The 20,724-nt window shown below is 37.7% G+C and overlaps 1 protein-coding gene across 2 annotated transcripts in view; it reads left to right on the top strand.

The window, feature by feature from the left end:
• The window catches only part of WDR26 (WD repeat domain 26), a 47,056-nt gene that overhangs the window by 6,772 nt on the left and 19,560 nt on the right, over positions 1-20,724 (top strand). For both annotated transcript variants that reach the window (XM_003930309.4, XM_074385246.1), the window contains exons 4-7: positions 2,677-2,813; positions 8,061-8,158; positions 9,257-9,413; positions 15,917-16,055. In XM_003930309.4, coding sequence (XP_003930358.3) covers positions 2,677-2,813; positions 8,061-8,158; positions 9,257-9,413; positions 15,917-16,055 — 531 coding nt within the window. The remainder of the gene's footprint in view (positions 1-2,676; positions 2,814-8,060; positions 8,159-9,256; positions 9,414-15,916; positions 16,056-20,724) is intronic.

The raw sequence follows: 20,724 nt of genomic DNA, 5'->3' as shown, positions 1-20,724 counted from the left end.
GTGGAAAAATCATTAGAAACCAAAAATAATCTCTTAAGAGATCTAGTTGGGAGTTGGAGAAAGACGGAGAGTTTATTTTCCTAACCTTTTTTTTCTTTATTTCTTCAAGATTTTTTTTAAAAACATAAACATTAATAGAGCCCTGTCCCCATCTCAGCAAGCTTTAATTTTTGTCTGATTTTTACAATGTTTTCAGTCAATATTTAACATTATTTTTTAATTAATTTAAAGGTCTTTGCTTTCTGGAGGTTATATTTACATTTTTGTGCTTTAAATTTTGGGAAGGAAAATGCAATATTAACTCCCCACCCTTATCATATGTGTCAAATACATCAACTGATTATTTTGGAGAATAAACATTTTCTCTCAACCGAATCTAGTTGTGCTTGGCCAGCAGCATGTTAATTGTCATGCACCGTTATCAGGATTTTATATCTGTTGGAGGATATTCTTGGTTTTAATCTGGATAAAATGACTCAGAGCAATACTCTTTTGCTACTTTTATAGCACTCCCTGTATATACAGAAATATGTGTTTATATTGGCTTCTCTCAAAATTTTAGTCTGCCTTTCTCTGCTCTCCTGCCCCACCTCTGCCCCATAGAAAGAGAGTAACATGTTCTATCAAGATCTTGGTGGGGAAACAGCACTATGGGCACTGTCCCTACACACAGTGGAGTCAGGTGGGGGTGGACATAGGGCCCAATGATTAATAATAAAAAATACATACATATTAAGTAAATTTAAAAACTTACCCTGAACATTTTTTTTAAGTCCCTCAATTCCCAATTACTAAGAAAATTTAGTGAAGAAATTACATCACATGCTCTGGTCAGTTCCATGTGGCATTTAAATGAAAAAGTTCTGCAACTGAGTATGATTTTCAAGTTTGAATTTTTAAAATATCACAAAATAGAATTAAGCTTTTAATAGTATATTGATAAATGAAAATATATAAGGTTTTCATTTCATAGTTGCATTTTTTTTCCGGAAGCTAAAATGGTGCAGATATCCAGAATAACTTCAAATATAGAACGCTTTGATTTTTAGATTTTTTTTTTTTCCTTGTTTAGGTTTTGGTTTCTGTGATCTGATCAATGTCAGAAGTTTTTTTCATTTAACATAGAAAGGTTAACTGTAGGCCACGTGTACAGCAATGTACTTTTCAGGGCGTCTTGGTAATTAATATATTTCTGAAACATTCATTAGTTATTCTAATTGTATGTGTAAAATTTGGTAAGTGTAATTTTCCTAGAGTTAGAGGAGTGTCTCAGTTTGAATTTTTTTCTGTTCCTTAGTCATATATTTAAAATGAGATTTGTATCAAGCATAACCAATGTATCTTATAAAGGATGTATTTAATACTTGCCTAACTTATATAAGAGGGTTTATTATTGCTTACTTTCTCTAGAAACCACTGTTGTAAGCTTGAAGTTCATATCTCTCTCCTAAATACTCCTTGATAGGAAATCTTGTAGCAAAGTTTATTATACTGTTAATTCTGCAAATAAATGGTAATTTCTCCACAACATTTCATGACAGCAGTGTATTTTTTTATGGTTTTAAAGTAAGCGTCTTGGGCTAGGCATGGTGGCTCATGCCTGTAATCCCAGCATTTTGGGAGGCCAAGGCGGGCAGATCACTTGAAGTCAGGAGTTCGAGATCAGCCTGGCCAACATGGTGAAACCCCATCTCTACTAAAAATACAAACATTAGCTGGGTGTGGTGGCGCGCATCTGTAATCCCAGCTTCTTGGGAAGCTGAGGCAGGAGAATCGCGTGAACTCAAGAGGTGGAGGTTGCAGTAAGCCAAGATCATGCCACTGCACTCCAGCCTGGGCCACAGAGTGAGACTCTGTCTCAAAAAAAGAAAAAGAAGCATCTTATGAAGTAGAAAAAAATGTACTTTAAGTTTTAATTTTAAGTGGACTTGAGAGTTTTACCATTGTATATACAAGTACAAATACTGATTTTTTTTTTTAGAAACCTTTAAATTCAATCATCTAATGTAGGCATCCCTTAATAGCTGCCTGGAAGAGAGTTAAGTCCGTCAAACTTAACGCTTGTCCACTTTAGTCATAGGAAACTCAATATTTTGCACACCAACTTGTAGTCCGTTTGTTGGACAGCTCTTAACTTTTGATAAGCCAAAATACGAACACTTTCCAACTTCTCCTGAGTGTATCTAGTTCTACTTTCTGGTCTGCTTAGTCCCTCTTTCACACTGAGACCTGAATAGTTATTTGCTAACTGGTTTTTTCTTTAATCTTTTCAAAACTTATTGCACAGAAGCCCCCAGTGCCCCAGTTATAAAGTCATACTTCTTAAAAAGCAGATTTTGAGGACTTGGGATAGTTCTAAATTTTTACACAAGAAATAAATTCTAGGAGATTGCTTTGTGAGGAGAATTTATTTTTTCCAAGGCTGATCTGATGGTCACTAATGATCTAGTCTGATTTGAGATTATTTGTTCAGAGTTTTATTAAGATGTGGAATTGAGCAAAGTCACATTTAATCTACTGTGGCTCAACTAAACTATTTAGAGTCATCTTGAAGCTTTATAAAAAGTTGTTTCAAAGGACATAGTAGAATGGTTTCTACTGTTCTGTTTAGGCACAAACATTTTCTGAAACTTCCATCAACTTTTTTCCCCTGACTGCTGCTTTCTGTCATGTCAGAGGATGAAGTTTTTGCTGCTGCAGCAGAAGTACCTAGAATACCTGGAGGATGGCAAGGTCCTGGAGGCACTTCAAGTTCTACGCTGTGAATTGACGCCGCTGAAATACAATACAGAGCGTATTCATGTTCTTAGTGGGTAAGGAAACTTGAGTTCTTGAACTTAGGTTAATGGAAAGCCAAAGTTATATTTCTTTAACATTTTTCCAAAATATAAATAATTTTTTATTGCTAAATTCTTAGATATTTGTCTAGGTAAACTCACTCCTATGTGTATGAACTATTTTTGTCATCCTAGGAAACTGTTCATATTAGGATAGAGATATGTTTAAGTGGGTGAAAGGGAGAAGAAAATATGTATTGCCTGTGAAATGCTATTTTGAAATCTTCTATAAAAACCCTTTTACATTCCAAGGACAGCTTTTGTAGTTAAAAAAAATCATATGATATGGATCACAGTAAGCAATGATGTTTCCAGTATTGGTGCATACTAACTTTTTGAGTACTTGTCATGTGCCAGGCCCTTGCAGAGCTTTTCACATAAATAGCCTCATTTCATCCTCACATCAACATCAGTCCTTTTTCAGGGGAGAAGGGGTAGAGACAGGGTCTCACTATGCTGTCCAGTGTGATCTCAAACTCCTGGCCTCAAGTGATCTTCCCACAGTGCTGGGATTACGGGCATGAGTCACTGTTAATTAATTAATCCTTAAAATGTTAGAGTACCCAAAGGTTTGGTCCTGGGCTTCCTTTCTATTCTCTGTCTACATACTTTTCTTAGGCAATCTCATTCTATACCATGGATTCACATACTATCTGTATACCAGTGGCTCTTAAATTAACGCTTTCATCTGAACTACCAATGTTTATTTCTACTGGCATACTTGACATTCTCCACTTGGATGTTTCATAGATGTCTTGGTTATATGGGGCTGGAGTGCAGTGGCATGATCATAGTTCACTGCAGCCTCCAGTTTCTGGGCTCAAGCTATCCTCCTGCCATACCTGTCTAAATAGGTAGGACTTCAGGCGTGTACCACCATGTGTGGCTAATTTTTTCATTTTTTTGTAGAGACAGGTCTAGCTATGTTGCCCAGGCTGGTCTTGAACTCCTCCTAGCCTTCAGCAGTCCACCCACCTCAGCCTCCCAAGGTGGGATTATAGGCATGAACCACTGCACCCAGCCTCAAAACAAAATTCTTGATTCACCTCTTCATGATACATACACTCAACAAACTAGGAATAGAAAGGGACTTCCTTGCCCGAATAAAGGGTATTAATGCAAACTCATGGGGCTGGCAGTGAAAGACTGAAAGCTCTCTTCCTGTGATCAAGAATAGGACAGTGATGTCTACTCTTGCTACTTCCATTCAACATTGTACTGGAGGTTCTAGCCGAGGAAATTGAGCAAGAAAAAGGAATAAAAGGCATACAGGTTAAAAAGGAAAAAAGTAAAACTGCCGGGCGCGGTGGCTCAAGCCTGTAATCCCAGCACTTTGGGAGGCCGAGGCGGGTGGATCACAAGGTCAAGAGATCGAGACCATCCTGGTCAACATGGTGAAACCCCGTCTCTACTAAAAATACAAAAAAATTAGCTGGGCATGGAGGTGCGTGCCTGTAATCCCAGCTACTCAGGAGGCTGAGGCAGGAGAATTGCCTGAACCCAGGAGGTTGCAGTGAGCCGAGATCGCGCCATTGCACTCCAGCCTGGGTAACAAGAGCGAAACTCCGTCTCAAAAAAAAAAAAAAAAAAAAGTAAAACTATCTCTGTTCAAAGATGTCATGATTTTATATAAAGAAAATTTAAGGAATCCAGTAAAAAACTCTTAGAACTATTAGGCAAGTTCAGCAAGGTTACGAGATCAATACACAGTAATGGTATTTCTCAATGAGTAATTCAAAAAAATGGAGTTAAGAAAACAGTTTTATTTATACTAGCATAAAAAAGAATAACTGCCAGGAGTGGTGGCTCACACCTGTAATCCCAACACTTTGGGAGGCCAAGGCAGGCAGATCACAAGGTCAGGAGTTTGAGACCAGTCTGGCCAACATAGTGTAACCCCATCTCTACTTAAAATACAAAAAATTAGCCAGGTGTGGTGGCACACACCTGTAATCCCAGCTACTTAAGAGGCTGAGGCAGGAGAATCGCTTGAACCCAGGAGGCAAGCCTCATACTGCTTTTTCTTTAACTTTGACATGTATGGCCTAATTCTAAAACATCTCAAATTTTTATTTCTCTGAATCTCCATAGTTTCTAGCCTCGTTAAGCCATGGACATCTCTCTTAGAATATTATACTAGCTTCCCACCTCGTCTTCACTAATAATTTCTTTCTTTCTTTCTATTTATTTTTTTTTTTTTTTGAGACAGAGTTTCACTATTGTCACCCAGGCCAGAATGCAATGTTCAGTCTTAGCTCACTGCAACTTCCTACTCCCAGGTTCAAGCGTTTGTTCAGCCTTGCCTCCTGAGTAGCTAGGATTACAGGCATGCGCCACCACACCTGGCTAATTTTGTATTTTTAGTAGAGACGGGGTCGCTACCACATTGGCCAGGCTGGTCTCGAACTCCTGATCTTAGGTGGTCCACGTGCCTCAGCCTTCTGAAGTGTGGGGATTATACGCATGAGCCACTGCACCCAACTTCATTCTTAATTTCTTAACAATGCATGTTTCATACAGCAGCTAGACAAATAAGTAAGCAAAAACCATAAATGATATCTTTTCACTCCGTTGCCACTGGCTTTCCAGCAGTCTTAAAGTAAAGCCCAAAATCTTAATGCAAGGCCACAAAATCCCTGATCTTCTTCTGCCATCTTTTTCTTTATTCGTTACTCTGTAGTGACACTCATGATGTTTCTGTTCATTAACTTGCCACCCCTTAAGGCATTTGCACTGCTTGTCCCCTCCATCTGAAATGCATGTCCCCCCAAGTCTTTGCATAGCTGGGTACTCCTTGCTCAATTCCCAGCCTGAGCATGATCTTCTCCCAAGATTACCCATAGGTATTCTCTGTTACATCACTCTGTTTTTAATTTTTTTTCTTTATAGCATTTTTCACTATATGATACGGCTCCAGCATCGAGAACAAATATGTGACACATAATGAGTTTGTAAATACAAAATGATGGACAGAAGAATGGGCCCAAGATAAGGGTGCATTCCTTGCAGATAAGGAAACTGAGCCTCAAAGAAATTAAGTAACCAGCACAGTTTAAAGCTAATAAATCAGAAAGCCAAGACTCAAAACCTGGTTCGACTGATTCCAAAGTCATTGGTTTTACCCACCACCACATCTTGAAACAGTAAATTCTTCAAGTTTTTTGAGATGGGGTCTCTCTGTGTTGCCTAGACTGGTCTTAAACTCTTGTGCTCAAGCAGTCCTCTCACCTTGGCTTCCCAAAATGCTAGGTTTACAGGCATGAGCCACCATACCTGGCCTGCTAGATGTTTTAATATGGTAGCTGAAAAATTATCTTGTTCTGTTTACTGTTTTGTTTTGTTTTGTTTTGAGACAGAGTCTCACTCCATCACCCAGGCTGAAGTGCAATGGCACAGTCTCGGCCCACTGCAGCCTCCACCTCCTGGGTTCAAGCAATTCTGCCTCAGCCTCCCAAGTAGCTGGGATTACAAGCGCATGCTACCACACCCAGCTATTTTTTGATTATTATTATTTTTAGTAAAGATGGAGTTTTGCCACATTGGCCAGGCTGATCTCAAACTCCTGACCTCAGGTGATCCACCCGCCTCGGCCTCCCATAGTGTTGGGATTACAGGCATGCTGATTACCTTTAATGCAGTATCTGATTTCTTTGTCATCTGAATATCATTTACAGGATGATTTTTTTTTTCCCTTTTCTTTGTCATCTGAATATCATTTACAGGATGATTTTTTTTTTCCCTGCTCTGTGTCAGAACATATAGGTTAATCGTACGGGTTTTATTCTGAAACAAACCCTGCGTTTTTCACCTAAGGAAATGGCCCAAAGGTGGCAAGATGTGGAACTGGGATCAGAACCCAGGGTTTCTTCTTCTCAATCCAATGTCCTTTTAGTTATACCATGTGACTTTCTGTAAAACAGAAATTCATTTGAAACTTTAAGATTCAATGTGTATTTTCACAAGTACGTAGAAGCAATCATAAGTCATTTTTGTAAAATTTTAAAAGTGAACATTTCTTTCATATAATGATTGATAATAAACTTCCCCCAAAGAAATTATTTTAGAAACAAAATATTCACAATATTAACTTCCTATAGAGTATTTTGAGTATAATTACTTTTTTTTTTAAGTATTTTTTGTTTTGTTTTGTTTTGTTTTTTTGGCTAAAGCACTATGTACTAAACAAGAGAACAAGTAGTTCTGTTTGGGAAGAGATTATTAAATCATTTAGATTCTAAATGAAATATGCTTTATGCAGTTAAGAAAGGGAGGGAGTGATACTCATGTTAACTGAGAGATTTCTGATATTTATTGAGCTCTACCTGTATAGCAGGTAGTAGACTAAGTACTTAATATGCTTCATCATCAAGAATTCTCATTACCCTATTTAACATTCTTTTTACAAGTGAGAACAGATTTGTCTGGCAGTGTATGAGACAAAACAGCAGGAGAGTTACTTACCACATCTAATCTCCATGTTTGAATAATACCTTCACTTCTTTTACTTTCAAAGCCCATTCCCCTGAGAAGAACCAAAACCAGGTCAGGGTCACACTCCCAGCAGCGGTCCCTTGTTTATTCTCCAAAATCTGTGAACTTAAGCATTTATTCCACTTTCTCTACATAGAGTGAGCAATAAAACAGTTACCCATTTTTGTGCTTTGAGATCTCAATATCTTTCACAAGATGACACAAAGATGATTATCCAGTTATACTATTTCTAGAATGATGTTTATTATAAAGTTTTAAAGGTATGTTCTTTGAGTTTTATTCTACTGTTCAGAAGTAGTTAAGTTAGCCTAGTGGTTAAGAGCAAGCTCTACAGCTAGAATGCCTACGTTTATATTCCTTCTTTGCCTCTTAACCCTACACCAGTTACTTAAGCTTTCTGTGCCTTGGTTTTTTCATTTATTAAAACAGAATAATAATATTGTAATATAGGTTGACTGCTATAACAGAACCTGCACAATAAGAGCCATTTTCATATAATATATAACAGTAATGTTAGAATATGTTCTGTTAATAGGTAATATATATTTAGCTATTGTTGCTTTACATTTTAGTCATCTTACGCAGGTACCAGATTAATTAATTGAGTCCACTGTAGAAATTTCTTGGTATGTATTAGTAAGGAGCAGATAGCCAGATCGTCAATACTTTTCAATTCTATATATTTCAAAGAAATGGGCTTGATATTGGTTGCTTTCTCTGTTGTATTTTTAGGTATCTGATGTGTAGCCATGCAGAAGACCTACGTGCAAAAGCAGAATGGGAAGGCAAAGGGACGGCTTCCCGATCTAAACTCTTGGACAAACTTCAGAGTAAGAGTCTTAATTTTTTACGTTTCCGTGTTTTCCCTTAGATTATAAATGGATACAATGGATCAATTAGGAAGACATATCTAGACATACTTGTATTGAGTGGTTAGAAGAGGGGGAATCCATTTTTGCAGACTCTGTCGTGGAGTCTAGGAAAGTAACCTCAGGAGTCAGTGAAAGGGCACTGGTTCCAGAGCACCCCTTTTTTCATTTGTATTATGTGGTGATGCTCTCCCTTAAGATTTTGTTTGGGGGAAAAGTTCCATATTTGGAGGAAAAAATACGTAAACCAGAGTTTTAAGTCACAAGTGCTTTAAAGATTTATTGATTTCAATAGTAAGGCCCAAGTTTCTTTAGGTAAATTGTTTTCTTCTTCCCCAACCGTGTTGTTAACTTCTAGATTGTAATACAGGTTTCATTTTAGCCATATTTTTATGTAAAAGACGTTGTTCTCTCTGAAAATTATATGATTCTATAGTTTTGATGATGAGATGACAGTGAAGATCCTAAGAATCACAAAGCCATGCAGCTGGGGAGGTATAAAGGCATTCAGGGATTGCAGTAGGTTGGTGTTGATATCGAAACACCAGTTACTCCCTGAATTCACACAGTATCTTTGGCATTTGGAGCAGTTTGCACTTGATCCTAGCCAAAAGGCCAAGAAGTGATTTTTAGAGCAGTTTAATGGGAACTAGAACTTGACCTGCTGTAGCATTTGCCAAAATTCTGCTCTTTGTTAAGTGGAGACTTTAATTATACCTGGTCTCCTTCTGGTACACAGTCATTATCCGATATTCTTTACATTGTTGTCTTCTTTTTCTTCATTTTGTTGTTGTTATTCCCCACTTATCGTTCCTGTCTCTAGAAAATCCACATACAAAATAAACCCCTCCCACCCAAGTACATCCATTCTAGGAGCAACATATAGTTATTGCTGCTGACAGATGTTGATAAAGTTCACATAACACATCACCCAGAATTTCTCTACTTAAGGAATAGATACTATTGAGGTAGGAACAAGTACAGCAGAAGATGAGCAAATGTCTTAAATAAAAGTTTACAGCTTATTATTTCTCTTTTTTGAAATATTTTCTATTAAAGCCTATTTACCACCATCAGTGATGCTTCCCCCACGGCGTTTACAGACTCTCCTGCGGCAGGCGGTGGAACTACAAAGGGATCGGTGCCTATATCACAATACCAAACTTGATAGTAATCTAGATTCTGTGTCTCTGCTTATAGATCATGTTTGTAGTAGGTAAGAGGAAAACTTTTCATATTCTGAAATAGGCTAACATTTACAAACTCAGTGATGCATTTATTTTGGGATTTTTTTTTTTTTTAGAGTTTTATCCTATAGCTATATAACAATTCTTGTCTGATTTAGCATTTGTTCACAAGTAAAACTAAAGCAACTAAACTTGAAAACTATGAGAAATTTCTATGTTCACATAGTAACCATACCTTGAGAACTGAAGCTGGGAAGCCAATTTTTCCTTATCCATAGGCTTGGTTAGTCGTTTTCTGTGTCTGAGAATTTAACTATGTCCCAAATTATTTACTGCCAATAAGATCATGGTAATACTTTTTTCTTAATGAAAGTTCTGCGTTTTAGTAGAAGATGGACTCTAAAAATGGTTAGAACAACAGATACTGGATTTTTTTAACTGTGTCTACCCATGTACATAATTTAACTTGTAAAAATTCAGGCTTCTCTTTTGACATTAGGAGTGCTTTGAGTAAAAATATACCTGCTATTTTAATAGTCTCTAAAATTAAAGCATAGCTTTATTTTGTTCTTGGTTTTTTGTGTCTTTTTTAGACACAGTCTCTCTCTGTTGCCCAGGATAGGATTGGCACGATCATAGGCCACTATAGCCTTGAGTTCTTAGGCTCAAGCAGTCCGCTCACCTCAGCCTTCTGAGTAGCTAGGACTGTATAGACATGTACTACCATGCCTGGCTAATTCTTAAATTTTTATGTAGAGATGGGGTTTCTCACCCCGGCTGGTCTCAAACTCCTGGCCTCAGGCAATTAATACTTCTGCCTTGGCCTCCCAAAGCGTTGGGATTATAGACATGTGCCTCCGTGCTGGGCCTATAACAGAGCTTTAGTTTTAAGATATCAAAAAACAAATTGTGAAATATTTCAAACTTCGAAAAGGAAATGATTTGGGTCCGGTGAACACACACAAAGAAGTAGCTGTATTCATGTGCTCAGTTGCTTTTACCAGTGATCATCAAAGAAGTAATGAAAGTAACATAAATAAGGACAAACGCATTTTAAGTGTGAGGGCTTTAGAATAACGAAGAACTTCTGAATAACCATAAAAATTGTCTATATATGTATGTCTTTACTGTGATTTCAAATAATTTTTTACATGTGTATAAACTACTTTTATATGTATTGAGTTTTTACCTCAGTCTCCCTTCTTGAAGTAAAAAATAATTGAGATATTGGCCTTAAGTCACTTAAAATGGTCATGTTATCTTAAAGTATTCGATTATTACTTGGTGCATATCTTAAGTGTTCTACATGAGGGTGATTAGACATTTTTTCCCCATCCTTTTTAAATTCTTTAATACTGTTCTATAACTTGTTTCTGAGGATTTTAAAATCTTTTTGTATACATTGAATAGAGGTAGGAATAGCTAATAGACTAAAAGGCTATATAGTTTCATGGTTCATAGCTCCATGAACGGATTTGAGAACAGTGTTAAAATTAAGACACTTTTGAACCCAGTTTTTTTTTTGCTTCATAAATTTAAATATTTTGAAAGGTGATGGCTAGACATGATGGTTCAAGAGGAATCTAGGTTAAGAGCTTGTCTTCCCGTTTGGAAACTGACATCTATGGGGACATGACCAAAGTGTTTTAACGTCTACATCATTACCTATGAAACTAAATGATGAAAAATATTTAATCTAACATTTTCCAACCCTCAGATCAGGGACCAGGTCTCATATGCCTCTGTAGAAAAGCAGTCCAGAGTTTTACATAGGAATGAAATCATCCTTGTTCTTCTGAAATAACCATTAATCAATGGTTATTAGAAAGTCTTCTCTGTAGTCTTAAACAAAACAAAACTTTGACTCTATGCTCCTAGTTACCTCTCTTTCTCTCTCCCCCTCCACTTTAGAAGAACTTCTTAAAATCATTACCTACTAAACATTCACAATGTTTGTGGCCTTACTTTTCCTTCACTCTTCAGATTTCTTTAGTATGAAGGCTTGTGTAGCTAACACAACACCAGAATTGTTGATGTTGGTAAGAACACCTCTGTTACATTCAGTGGATATTTTCTAGCCTGTCTTCACCAAATTTATCTCCTGAGCCTTAGACCTTAATACCACAATTTGGGTTGCTCAAGTACATTAAACACAGCATGTCCAAAATACAAATTCCTTTTCATCTCACCTATTTTTGCAAAGTCTGCTTTTTCTTAAATACCCTACCTCATTGAAAAGCAACCATCTACCCAGTTTTCCCAACCCAGAAAACTAGGAGTCAGCCTTAGCTTTTCACTCTAAAGATTTTAAAGACACTAAGAGAATAATATCAGACATTATGTTACATACACAGTCTTGAGAGTGAATTCTGCCCTTTATTGCTAAGCTGCAAAAATAGAACCAGAATTTATTTATTTTTTAATTTAAAAAAAAATTCTATTCAACACAAGTTTTTGCTCTGTAGCCCAAGTTGGAGTGCAGTGGTGCAATTGCAGTTCACAGTAGCCTTGAACTCTCATCTCAGCCTCCTGAGTAGCTGGGCCTTCAGGCATGGACCCCACCACACACTGCTAATTTAAAAAAAAATTTTTTTGGCCAGGTGTGGTGGTTCATGCCTGTAATCCCAGAACTTTGGGAGGCCAAGGCGGGTGGATCACAAGTTTAGGAGATTGAGACCATCCTGACCTCCTAAGAGATGGTGAAACCTCATCTCTACTAAAAATAAAAAAAAATTAGCCAAGTGTGGTGGCACACATCTGTAGTCCCAGCTTCTCGGAGGCTGAGGCAGAAGAATCCCTTGAACCCAGGAAGCAGAGGTTGCAGTGAGCTGAGATCGTGCCATTGTACTCCAGCATGATAACAGAGCGGGACTCCGTCTCAAAAAAAAAAAAATTCTTTTTGGGTGTGTTTCTGTTGTTGTTGTTTTGTGCCCTTTTTTTTTTTTTTTTTTTGGTGATGGGGTTGCTTACTGTGTTACCCAGGCCAATCTCAAACTCCTGGCCTCAGGTGATCCTCTCATCTTGTCCTTCCAAAGTGCTAGGATCACAGGCATATGCCACCACACTGGATCTGAAGCCGAATTTAATTTCTGTTATTTATCTAAAAGTCTTCAAAAGAAAAGTTGCTAATTTTTGTTACCTGCTTTACTCTTTTAGAGACTAAATTTCAGTGTTGAAACTAGAAAACTGTTTCAGAAATTAAATCTTAGCTTTGAAATTAAATACCAGCTTTTTTTCTGGAGAATAAAGAATTATGAATAAATGAATTATGACTTTTTAAAAATCCTGATGTACACTGAAAAGATTTATTAGATCGTATACAATTTCTAGGCAGGGCACGGTGGCTCACACCAGTAATCCCAGCACTTTGGAAGGCCAGGGAAGGGAGATCACTTGAGCCCAGGAGTTTGAGACCAGCCTGGGCAACAAGGTGAGACCCTGTCTCCAGTAAAAATGTAAAAATTAGCCAAGTGTGGTGGTGGGCACCTTTAACCCCAGCTGCTCAGGAGGCTGAGGTAGGAGAATTGAATTGTTTGAACCTAGGAGGTGGAAGTTGCAGTGAGCTGAGATTGCACCACTGCACTCCAGCCTGGGCAACAAGAGCAAAACTCCATCTCAAAAACAAAACAAAACAAAACAAAAAAACAGTCCAGGTACAGTGGCCTGTAATCACAGCCCTTTGGGAGGCTGAGGTGGGTAGATCACCTGAGGTCTGGAGTTCAAGACCAGCCTGGCCAACATGTTGAAACTCCGTCTCTATCAAAAATACAAAAAAAATTAGCCAGGCATGGTGGCCTATACCTGTAATCCCAGCTATTGGGGAGGCTGAAGCGGGAGAATCACTTGAACCCAGCAGGCGGAGGTTGCAGTAAGCCAAGATTGTGCCACTGCACTCCATCCTGGGCAACAGAATGAGACTCAGTCTCAAAAAAAAAAAAAAAAAAAAAAAAAAAAAAAAAAAAGATAAACATTAGAAGAGGAAAAAACTGTTTCTGATACTGAAATTGTTTATTTCATTGGAATTTATCCAACAGCGCCTTGAAAAATATGATTTAAAAATGGGATTTGAAAAGAAAACTGGCCTTAGAGTCAACCATAGGTCCAAATTGTAGTACAATTACTTACCAGTTTTATGACATCTAGTAAGTTATTTGTCCTCTTTGAGCCCCATGAAAATGGGGATTAATAGTATTTATATGAGCAATATTATATATAAAGTGTGTAAAGCAGCATTTGACACCTAAGTGCTTAATAAATCATGTAGTATTATTTAATCTAAAAATCACACATATAGAGTAGTAATATTAAGGCAATTTAATTTAAAAATCTGAAAGCGGCCGGGCGCGGTGGCTCAAGCCTGTAATCCCAGCACTTTGGGAGGCCGAGGCGGGTGGATCACGAGGTCAAGAGATCGAGACCATTCTGGTCAACATAGTGAAACCCCGTCTCTACTAAAAATACAAAAAAAATTAGCTGGGCATGGTGGCGTGTGCCTGTAATCCCAGCTACTCAGGAGGCTGAGGCAGGAGAATTGCCTGAACCCAGGAGGCGGAGGTTGCGGTGAGCCGGGATCGTGCCATTGCACTCCAGCCTGGGTAACAAGAGCGAAACTCCGTCTCAAAAAAAAAAAAAAAAAAAAAAAAAATCTGAAAGCTTAAAATAGCCTCCAAATAGCCATCTGCTAAGGTAGATTGCCATGTGTACCAAATAAAGATTAATTTATTTTTAAATATGTATTATGTTTCAGGCTGATGAATTGACAAAATAAAATTTTTAATTATTGATGGGGAAAAGAAGGAAGAATGTGTTTCAGGATAGACTTAAAAGTGTATCCATTAATGTTTAAATAACATTGGGGTTTTTTTGGCGGGGGATGGGGAGGTGGGGGTGGGGGGTGTTGCTGTTGTTGTTTGAGACTGAGTCTCGCTCTGTCACCCAGGCTGGAGTGGAGTGGTGCGATCTCGGCTCACTGCAACCTTCACCTTCCAGGTTCAAGCGGTTCTCCTGCCTCAGGCTTCCGAGTAGCTGAGACTACAGGCATGCGCCACCACGCCCAGCTAATTTTTGTATTAGTAGAGATGAGGTTTCGCCATGTTGGCCTGCCTAGTCTTGAACTCCTGACCTCAGGTGATCTGCCTGCCTCAGCCTCCCAAAGTGTTGGGATTACAGGCGTGAGCCACCATGCCCAGCCTACTTAAATAACATTTTTTATAATACAGAGAATTTATAATATTATATGATTTATAATACAGAGAATGTCTATAAGCAGTAGCCACTAACTACGTGTGTCCATTTAAATTCAAGTTCCTCCAGCTTACTGGCCACATTTCAAGTATTCAATAGCCATTTGTAGTGAGAGCTACCATATTAGCTCAATACCCATTGTAGTGAGGGCTACCACGAGTATATAGCATTTCCATTGTCACAGAAAGTTCTCTTGGACAGTGCTGATGTAGAGGTTGGAAAAGAATGATTTTTTTAAATGATTACTTAATGAAAATAGTCATTTAAATTGGTAAACTGGATCATAAATCACAAAATTACTTGCCTTTGATATATAATATTAGTTGCCATTTAAGAGGTACTAGCTAAGTGTCAGATTCAGTCTAAATGGTTTATAGTCATTTTCTCTTTCTCTTATTTCATCCTTGTATAAGGAATTCTATAAGGCAGATACCTTAATCTTTGATGGTTGGAAAAATTGAGGTTAATTTAATCTCTCAGAATCATAGCTAAGTGGCTGAGCCAAGATTTGAATCTAAGTCTGAGAGACTCTACTACTCCCATTCTTAACGCTTTGCTCTTAACTATTGCACTCCTTGCCGTATATTGCATTTCTCCTGTGCTTCCCCAAGAATATTATTAATCACATTTGAGTATTGCATTCCAAAAATTTTAAATGCATTTCTAATTCTTAGAAGAATCCTAAGAACCTTGGTAGGTAGATATTATCTCCTTTTGTAGATGTGGAAACTCAAGCTGAGAGTAGCTAAATAACTTGCCAAAGACATTAAAGCTTATAAGTGAAAAGGGACCTAAACTCATTATCTGGAGCTGTGATGCCTATTCTGATTTTCGTTTTGGTTTGTTTGTTTTTTGAAACGGTCTCACTTCATCACTCAGGCTGGAGTGCAGTGGTGCAATCACACCTCACTGCAGTCTCTTAACTCCCAGGCTCAAGCAATACTCCCACCTCAGCCTCCCCAGTAGCAGGTCAAAAAAATTTAGCTGGGTGTGTTGTCACAGGCCTGTGGTCCTAGCTACTCAGGAGGCTGAGGTGGGAGGATCTCTTGAGCAGGCAGTCAAGGCTACAGTGAGCTGTGACTGTGCTACTGCACTCCAGCCTGGGCAGCAGAGAGAGACCCTGTCTCAGAAAAAGTAAAAATAATAAAAAATGTACAAATGCATTTATTTCTTATTTTTAAATAGTGATGTGATCTTCAAAGAAGTTTTATCAGTTATTTATCTTTTGTGTTATTATTACTCTAATCTGTTTTGAAAAAATAATAATTTGTATACCTCTTTGTTTTAGGAGGCAGTTCCCATGTTATACACAGCAGATACTTACGGAGCATTGTAATGAAGTGTGGTTCTGTAAATTCTCTAATGATGGCACTAAACTAGCAACAGGATCAAAAGATACAACAGTTATCATATGGCAAGTTGATCCGGTATGTACCCCAATATGAGTGTTTATATTGCAAAAGGGGGTAATTTTGAATCTAATTTATTGATTTCATATTTTTAAGTATACGTATATCAGTCATAGTATTTTCCAACAGCATTTTTTGTCATCTTTATTTCTTACATCTTCATGTGTTGTATAGATAATATATATAAGTTAATATTATCAGCATTATTTATGTACCAGTGATAATCCTAAATCTGTGTATGCATTATCTAAGTTAATATTTTGAAAAACTCTGAGGTGCTAACATCTCCTGTATTCATATGAGGAAACTGAGGTAGAAATTAAATACTTTGACTCTCACAGTTAGTAATGGTAAAGTTTGACTCAAATCCAGGAATATCTTAACTCCAAACCCACTGCTATTAACATCTCTGCCAGTTTATATCTTTAATACTTGGTTGAACGATTAGGCCAGGCACAGTGGCTCATACCTGTAATCCCAGCACTTTGAGAGACTGAGGCAGGAGGGTCATTTGAACTCAGGAGTTCAAGACCAGCCTGGGCACTATAGGGTGAGTCTGTCAAAACAGAAAATTAGTCAGGCGTGGTTGTACACACCTGTAGTCCCAGCTACTTGAGAGAACGAAGTGGGAGGATCACTTGAGCCCAGGAGGTGGACACTACAGTAAGCTATGATCTTGACACTGCACACTGGAGCCGGGGCAACAGAGTGAGACACTGTCTCAAAAATAAAAAAAAGAAAAGAAAGAAAGATTAATACAATGTCCATTCCGTCCCAAGCACAAGTTAGAAAAAGACTCATTACTCTTTTGCTTTCTGAAGCCCATTATTATCTTGTATAATTGGTGGACCTTGTTGTGTATGCCCTCCTCACCTTGTTTTCCCATTGATATATAAAGTATTTTATTTTGGATTTAAAATTCAGAGTTACCTCTAAAATCAGATAAATGTGTGTTTATAACCAAATGACCTATGGATTTGTCGTGGATAATAGTATTTTCATTTATTTCAACTAGTTGAACGTTGATCAAGTGATCAAAGAAGCACATGACTCCAGATAGGTTAAGGAGCTATATTTGGTTTAGGAGTCATTCACATAAAATAAACTTACTTTCCAGTTTAGAATTAAAATGTGATATTAGCCCGAGATAAAAGTTTTGGGCTCCCATGTTGAGAAGTATAGAAAAAGGAAACCGTAGATGGAAGTAATTTTTTTTTTTCTTAGTGTCTCACTCTGTTGCCCAGACTGGAGTGCAGTGGTACGATCTTGGCTCACTGAAACCTCCACCTCCTAGGTCAAGAGATTCTCATAGCTCAGCCTCCCAAGTAGCTGGGACTATAGGCGTGCAGTACCACGCCTGGCTAATTTTTGTATTTTTAAAGTAGAGACGGGGTTTCACCATGTTAGCCAGGCTAGTCTCATACTCCTGACCTCAGCTGATTGCCCATCTCAGCCTTCCAAAGTGCTGGGATTACAGGTGTGAGTCACCATTCCCAACCTGACAGTTCTTTTTAGAGGAGAATTGAAGTTGAGGGCACACAGCAATTCTTGCATACCTATATGCTACGAGCAATGAAGAAAGGTAAATAAGATACATTCTGTACTGTAAAGCAGTGGTTCTTTACCTTTTTTTGGTACCACTTGTCTCTTTGGCAGTTTGGTAAACCTTATGGTCTCTTTCTCAGAATGTGTTTAAATGCATAAACCAAAGCACATAGCAAGGCCAAATGTATGTTATGTATTCATTACTAAGGAAAGCCAATTATATTGATATATAGTTATTAATATAATACAAAAAAAAATTTTTGAATGCTTTAATAAAGTCTAGAAGCAGATATAAGTATCACAATTTTGAAGTAATGAGCATAAATATCTGCAACAACTGTAATATGATATGAAAAGATTTAAAATTTCTGTTGTTAATGGAGTTACCTAATACCACCTAATTGACTATACTACCTACAACTACCTAATATATTACCTAATATAATTACTGATACACCCAATACTGCTAATATTACCTTGTTAATTGCCTGCATATAAGAATGAAGGAAATACCAAACTTCAGGCTGCTTTTGATGAAAATAGAGATGTGTCTTTTTCCCATTTAAATTCATAGATCCCTGATTCTATTCCATTCTTGTAGATCTCAAGTTAAAAATCCTTGTGAAAAGAATGTACAGTTTAAATGAAAACAAAATGCATTGAAATAAGGATGATACATAATAGATAATACATAGAGTATTATGAAACCACAAGGGAGCTTTACTGTGCATCACACAGTAGACAACAGGAAAGGGGCATTCTAGGAAGAGGGGAAAACCTCTTGCCCTCCTCTCCCTCTCCAAAAAAAATAAACAAATAAGTAAGAAAATGGGATGCGTAATTGGCAGAGTGGGAAATTAGACTAGAAAAAGAGTTTGGGATCAAATCATAGCCTTTGCATACTGTAAGTTCTGTTTTCATTCAGCAGTCATTTATTTGTATGATATCTGAAAAAAGAAGGCAGTAATACCAAAACTGTGCTTTATTAAGTTTTTCCTAGTAGCAGTGTGTAAGAGTCCCCTTTCATTTAGCTAGCATTTATTAAACACCTGCTGTGTGCAAGGTCTTCTGCTATAGACAGACTAAGCACATGATAATACACTGTGTTTGTTCTATAGTGGGTGCTACAGGAGCTCATAAACGAAAGCCTACTGGAACTGGAAAGTAGGGAAAGTAAGAAAAGTAAATGTTAGATGAAGAAGAGGTAAAGAACTATTTAGGCAAAACTAGTTGCGATAGGCCCTTGAGCAAAAGAAAACATAGCATGGCACTTGGGTGGTTTGGGGGACGAGTTTTGGGTAGAGTAGGAGTTGAGGTTAAGTAGCATCCAGATCAAGGAGGAGCTTTTGTATTCTTTGCTAAAAAGTTTAGACTCTTAAGCCAGTGTGTCCTAGCATGTTTTTGTCAGAATAATGGGTTTACAGAATGAGATAAGTGTTACATGTAAAGGGCCTCTGTTGCCAGATTATCTTGGGAAATGCAGAGTTAATGCTTACATTCCAAAATGAAATATAGAGCCTTTTTGAGACCATACTTTTTAAATAGCTCTATTACAGTGAGTCCTCCAGGACTGTTTAACTCTTTTGGTATGATGGTATTTTTGTTATGTCAGATACTGTCCAAAGAAATTACAAGAAAATATATACTCTTTTGGCTGGGTGCGGTGGGTCACACCTGTAAGCCCAGCACTTTGGCAGGCTGAAGTGGGTGAGTCCACCTGAGGTCAGGAGTTCAAGACCAGCGTGGTCAACAGGGGTGAAACACCATCTCTACTAAAAATACAAAAAAATTAGTCCGGCGTAGTGGTGCATGACTGTAGTCCCAGCTACATGGGAGGCTGAGGCAGGAGAATTGCTTGAACACAGGAGGCAGAGGTTGCAGTGAGCTCAGATCACGCCACTGCACTCCAGCCTGAGCGACAGAGCAAGACTTCATCTCAAACAAAATGCATATATATGCCCTTTTGAACGTGTGTGTTTCTGTATTTTTTTAATGGAGAGGAAAAAATATATTTAAGAGAGCCTGAAAAATTGAGATGATGTGATTACAGTATCTACTTTAATAGTTTTTCTTCGCCTTAAAAAAAAATGAATTTTACCCATTCCCCCCAAAATCCAAGTAAAGTCAAGTAGGCTTCACAAACATGTTATTTCCACTTTGAATATATTAGTATAAAGGTACTTTATACTTGTGAAGATACAGTATTAATATTTTTCTTTTCAACTTTATCTTTTATAGGATTATATTTTTTTCATTCAAGTACATAAAACAGTTTTTGAGTTAAATATTTCTTTTTCTTTTTTAATTGAGACAGGGTCTTGCTCTGTCGCCCAGGCTGGAGTGCAGTGGTGGGATCTCAGCTCACTGCAACCTCCACCTCCCGAATTCAAGCGACTCTCCTGCTTCAGCCTCCTGTGTAGCTGGAATTACAGGCACACGTCACCATGTCGGGCTAATTTTCGTATTTTTAGTAGAGACAGGGTTTCACCATATTGGCCAGGCTGGTCAAAACTCTTGGCCTCAAGAAATTCACCAACCTCATCCTCCCAAAGTGCTGGGGTTACAGGGATGAGTCACCGCGTCTGGTTAAGTTAAATATATCTAAAGGAGTTTGTCTTCAGTTGAAAAGCAAATCTTTGTGTTTATCTGGAGCAGTACTGTGAATGAAAATTTGTTCCTGGAAGATCTTGAGCTAGTCAAGACTTAACTTGCTTGGCAAATTATTTAAACCACTTTGACCTAATGATACTACTGATCTAATACAACTAACTCATGCCTTTTACCCCCTTCCAAAAGAAGAATCAAAAGTAGTCACGTTTTAAACTATTTAATTTTGTCAAAGCAGTGATGATTTGGACTAGATAATTGTACGAATGAGAAATGTAGAGCTCAGTGAAGAAACAAGACCGTAAACATAATCCATTTTGCAGTGACATTTGTCAGGAGAGGAGGAATCTCCAACCTAATTTTATCAGACTAGTTCCCAACTTTTTTCAACTGCTTGTGGGTCATTCATTGGAATTCCCCACCCACCCAGGCTTAAAGCTAAACTCAACAAATCTTAAGACTGAAGTCTAAAACTTACTGTTTCTTCCCACCTTTAGCCAAATTCTTACTTCATCTGTTTCTTGTTAACATCCAT

Source organism: Saimiri boliviensis, chromosome 14 (assembly GCF_048565385.1).
Source record: "Saimiri boliviensis isolate mSaiBol1 chromosome 14, mSaiBol1.pri, whole genome shotgun sequence".
Taxonomy (NCBI): Eukaryota; Metazoa; Chordata; class Mammalia; order Primates; family Cebidae; genus Saimiri; species Saimiri boliviensis.
This window is presented reverse-complemented; position numbering and strand designations above follow the sequence as displayed.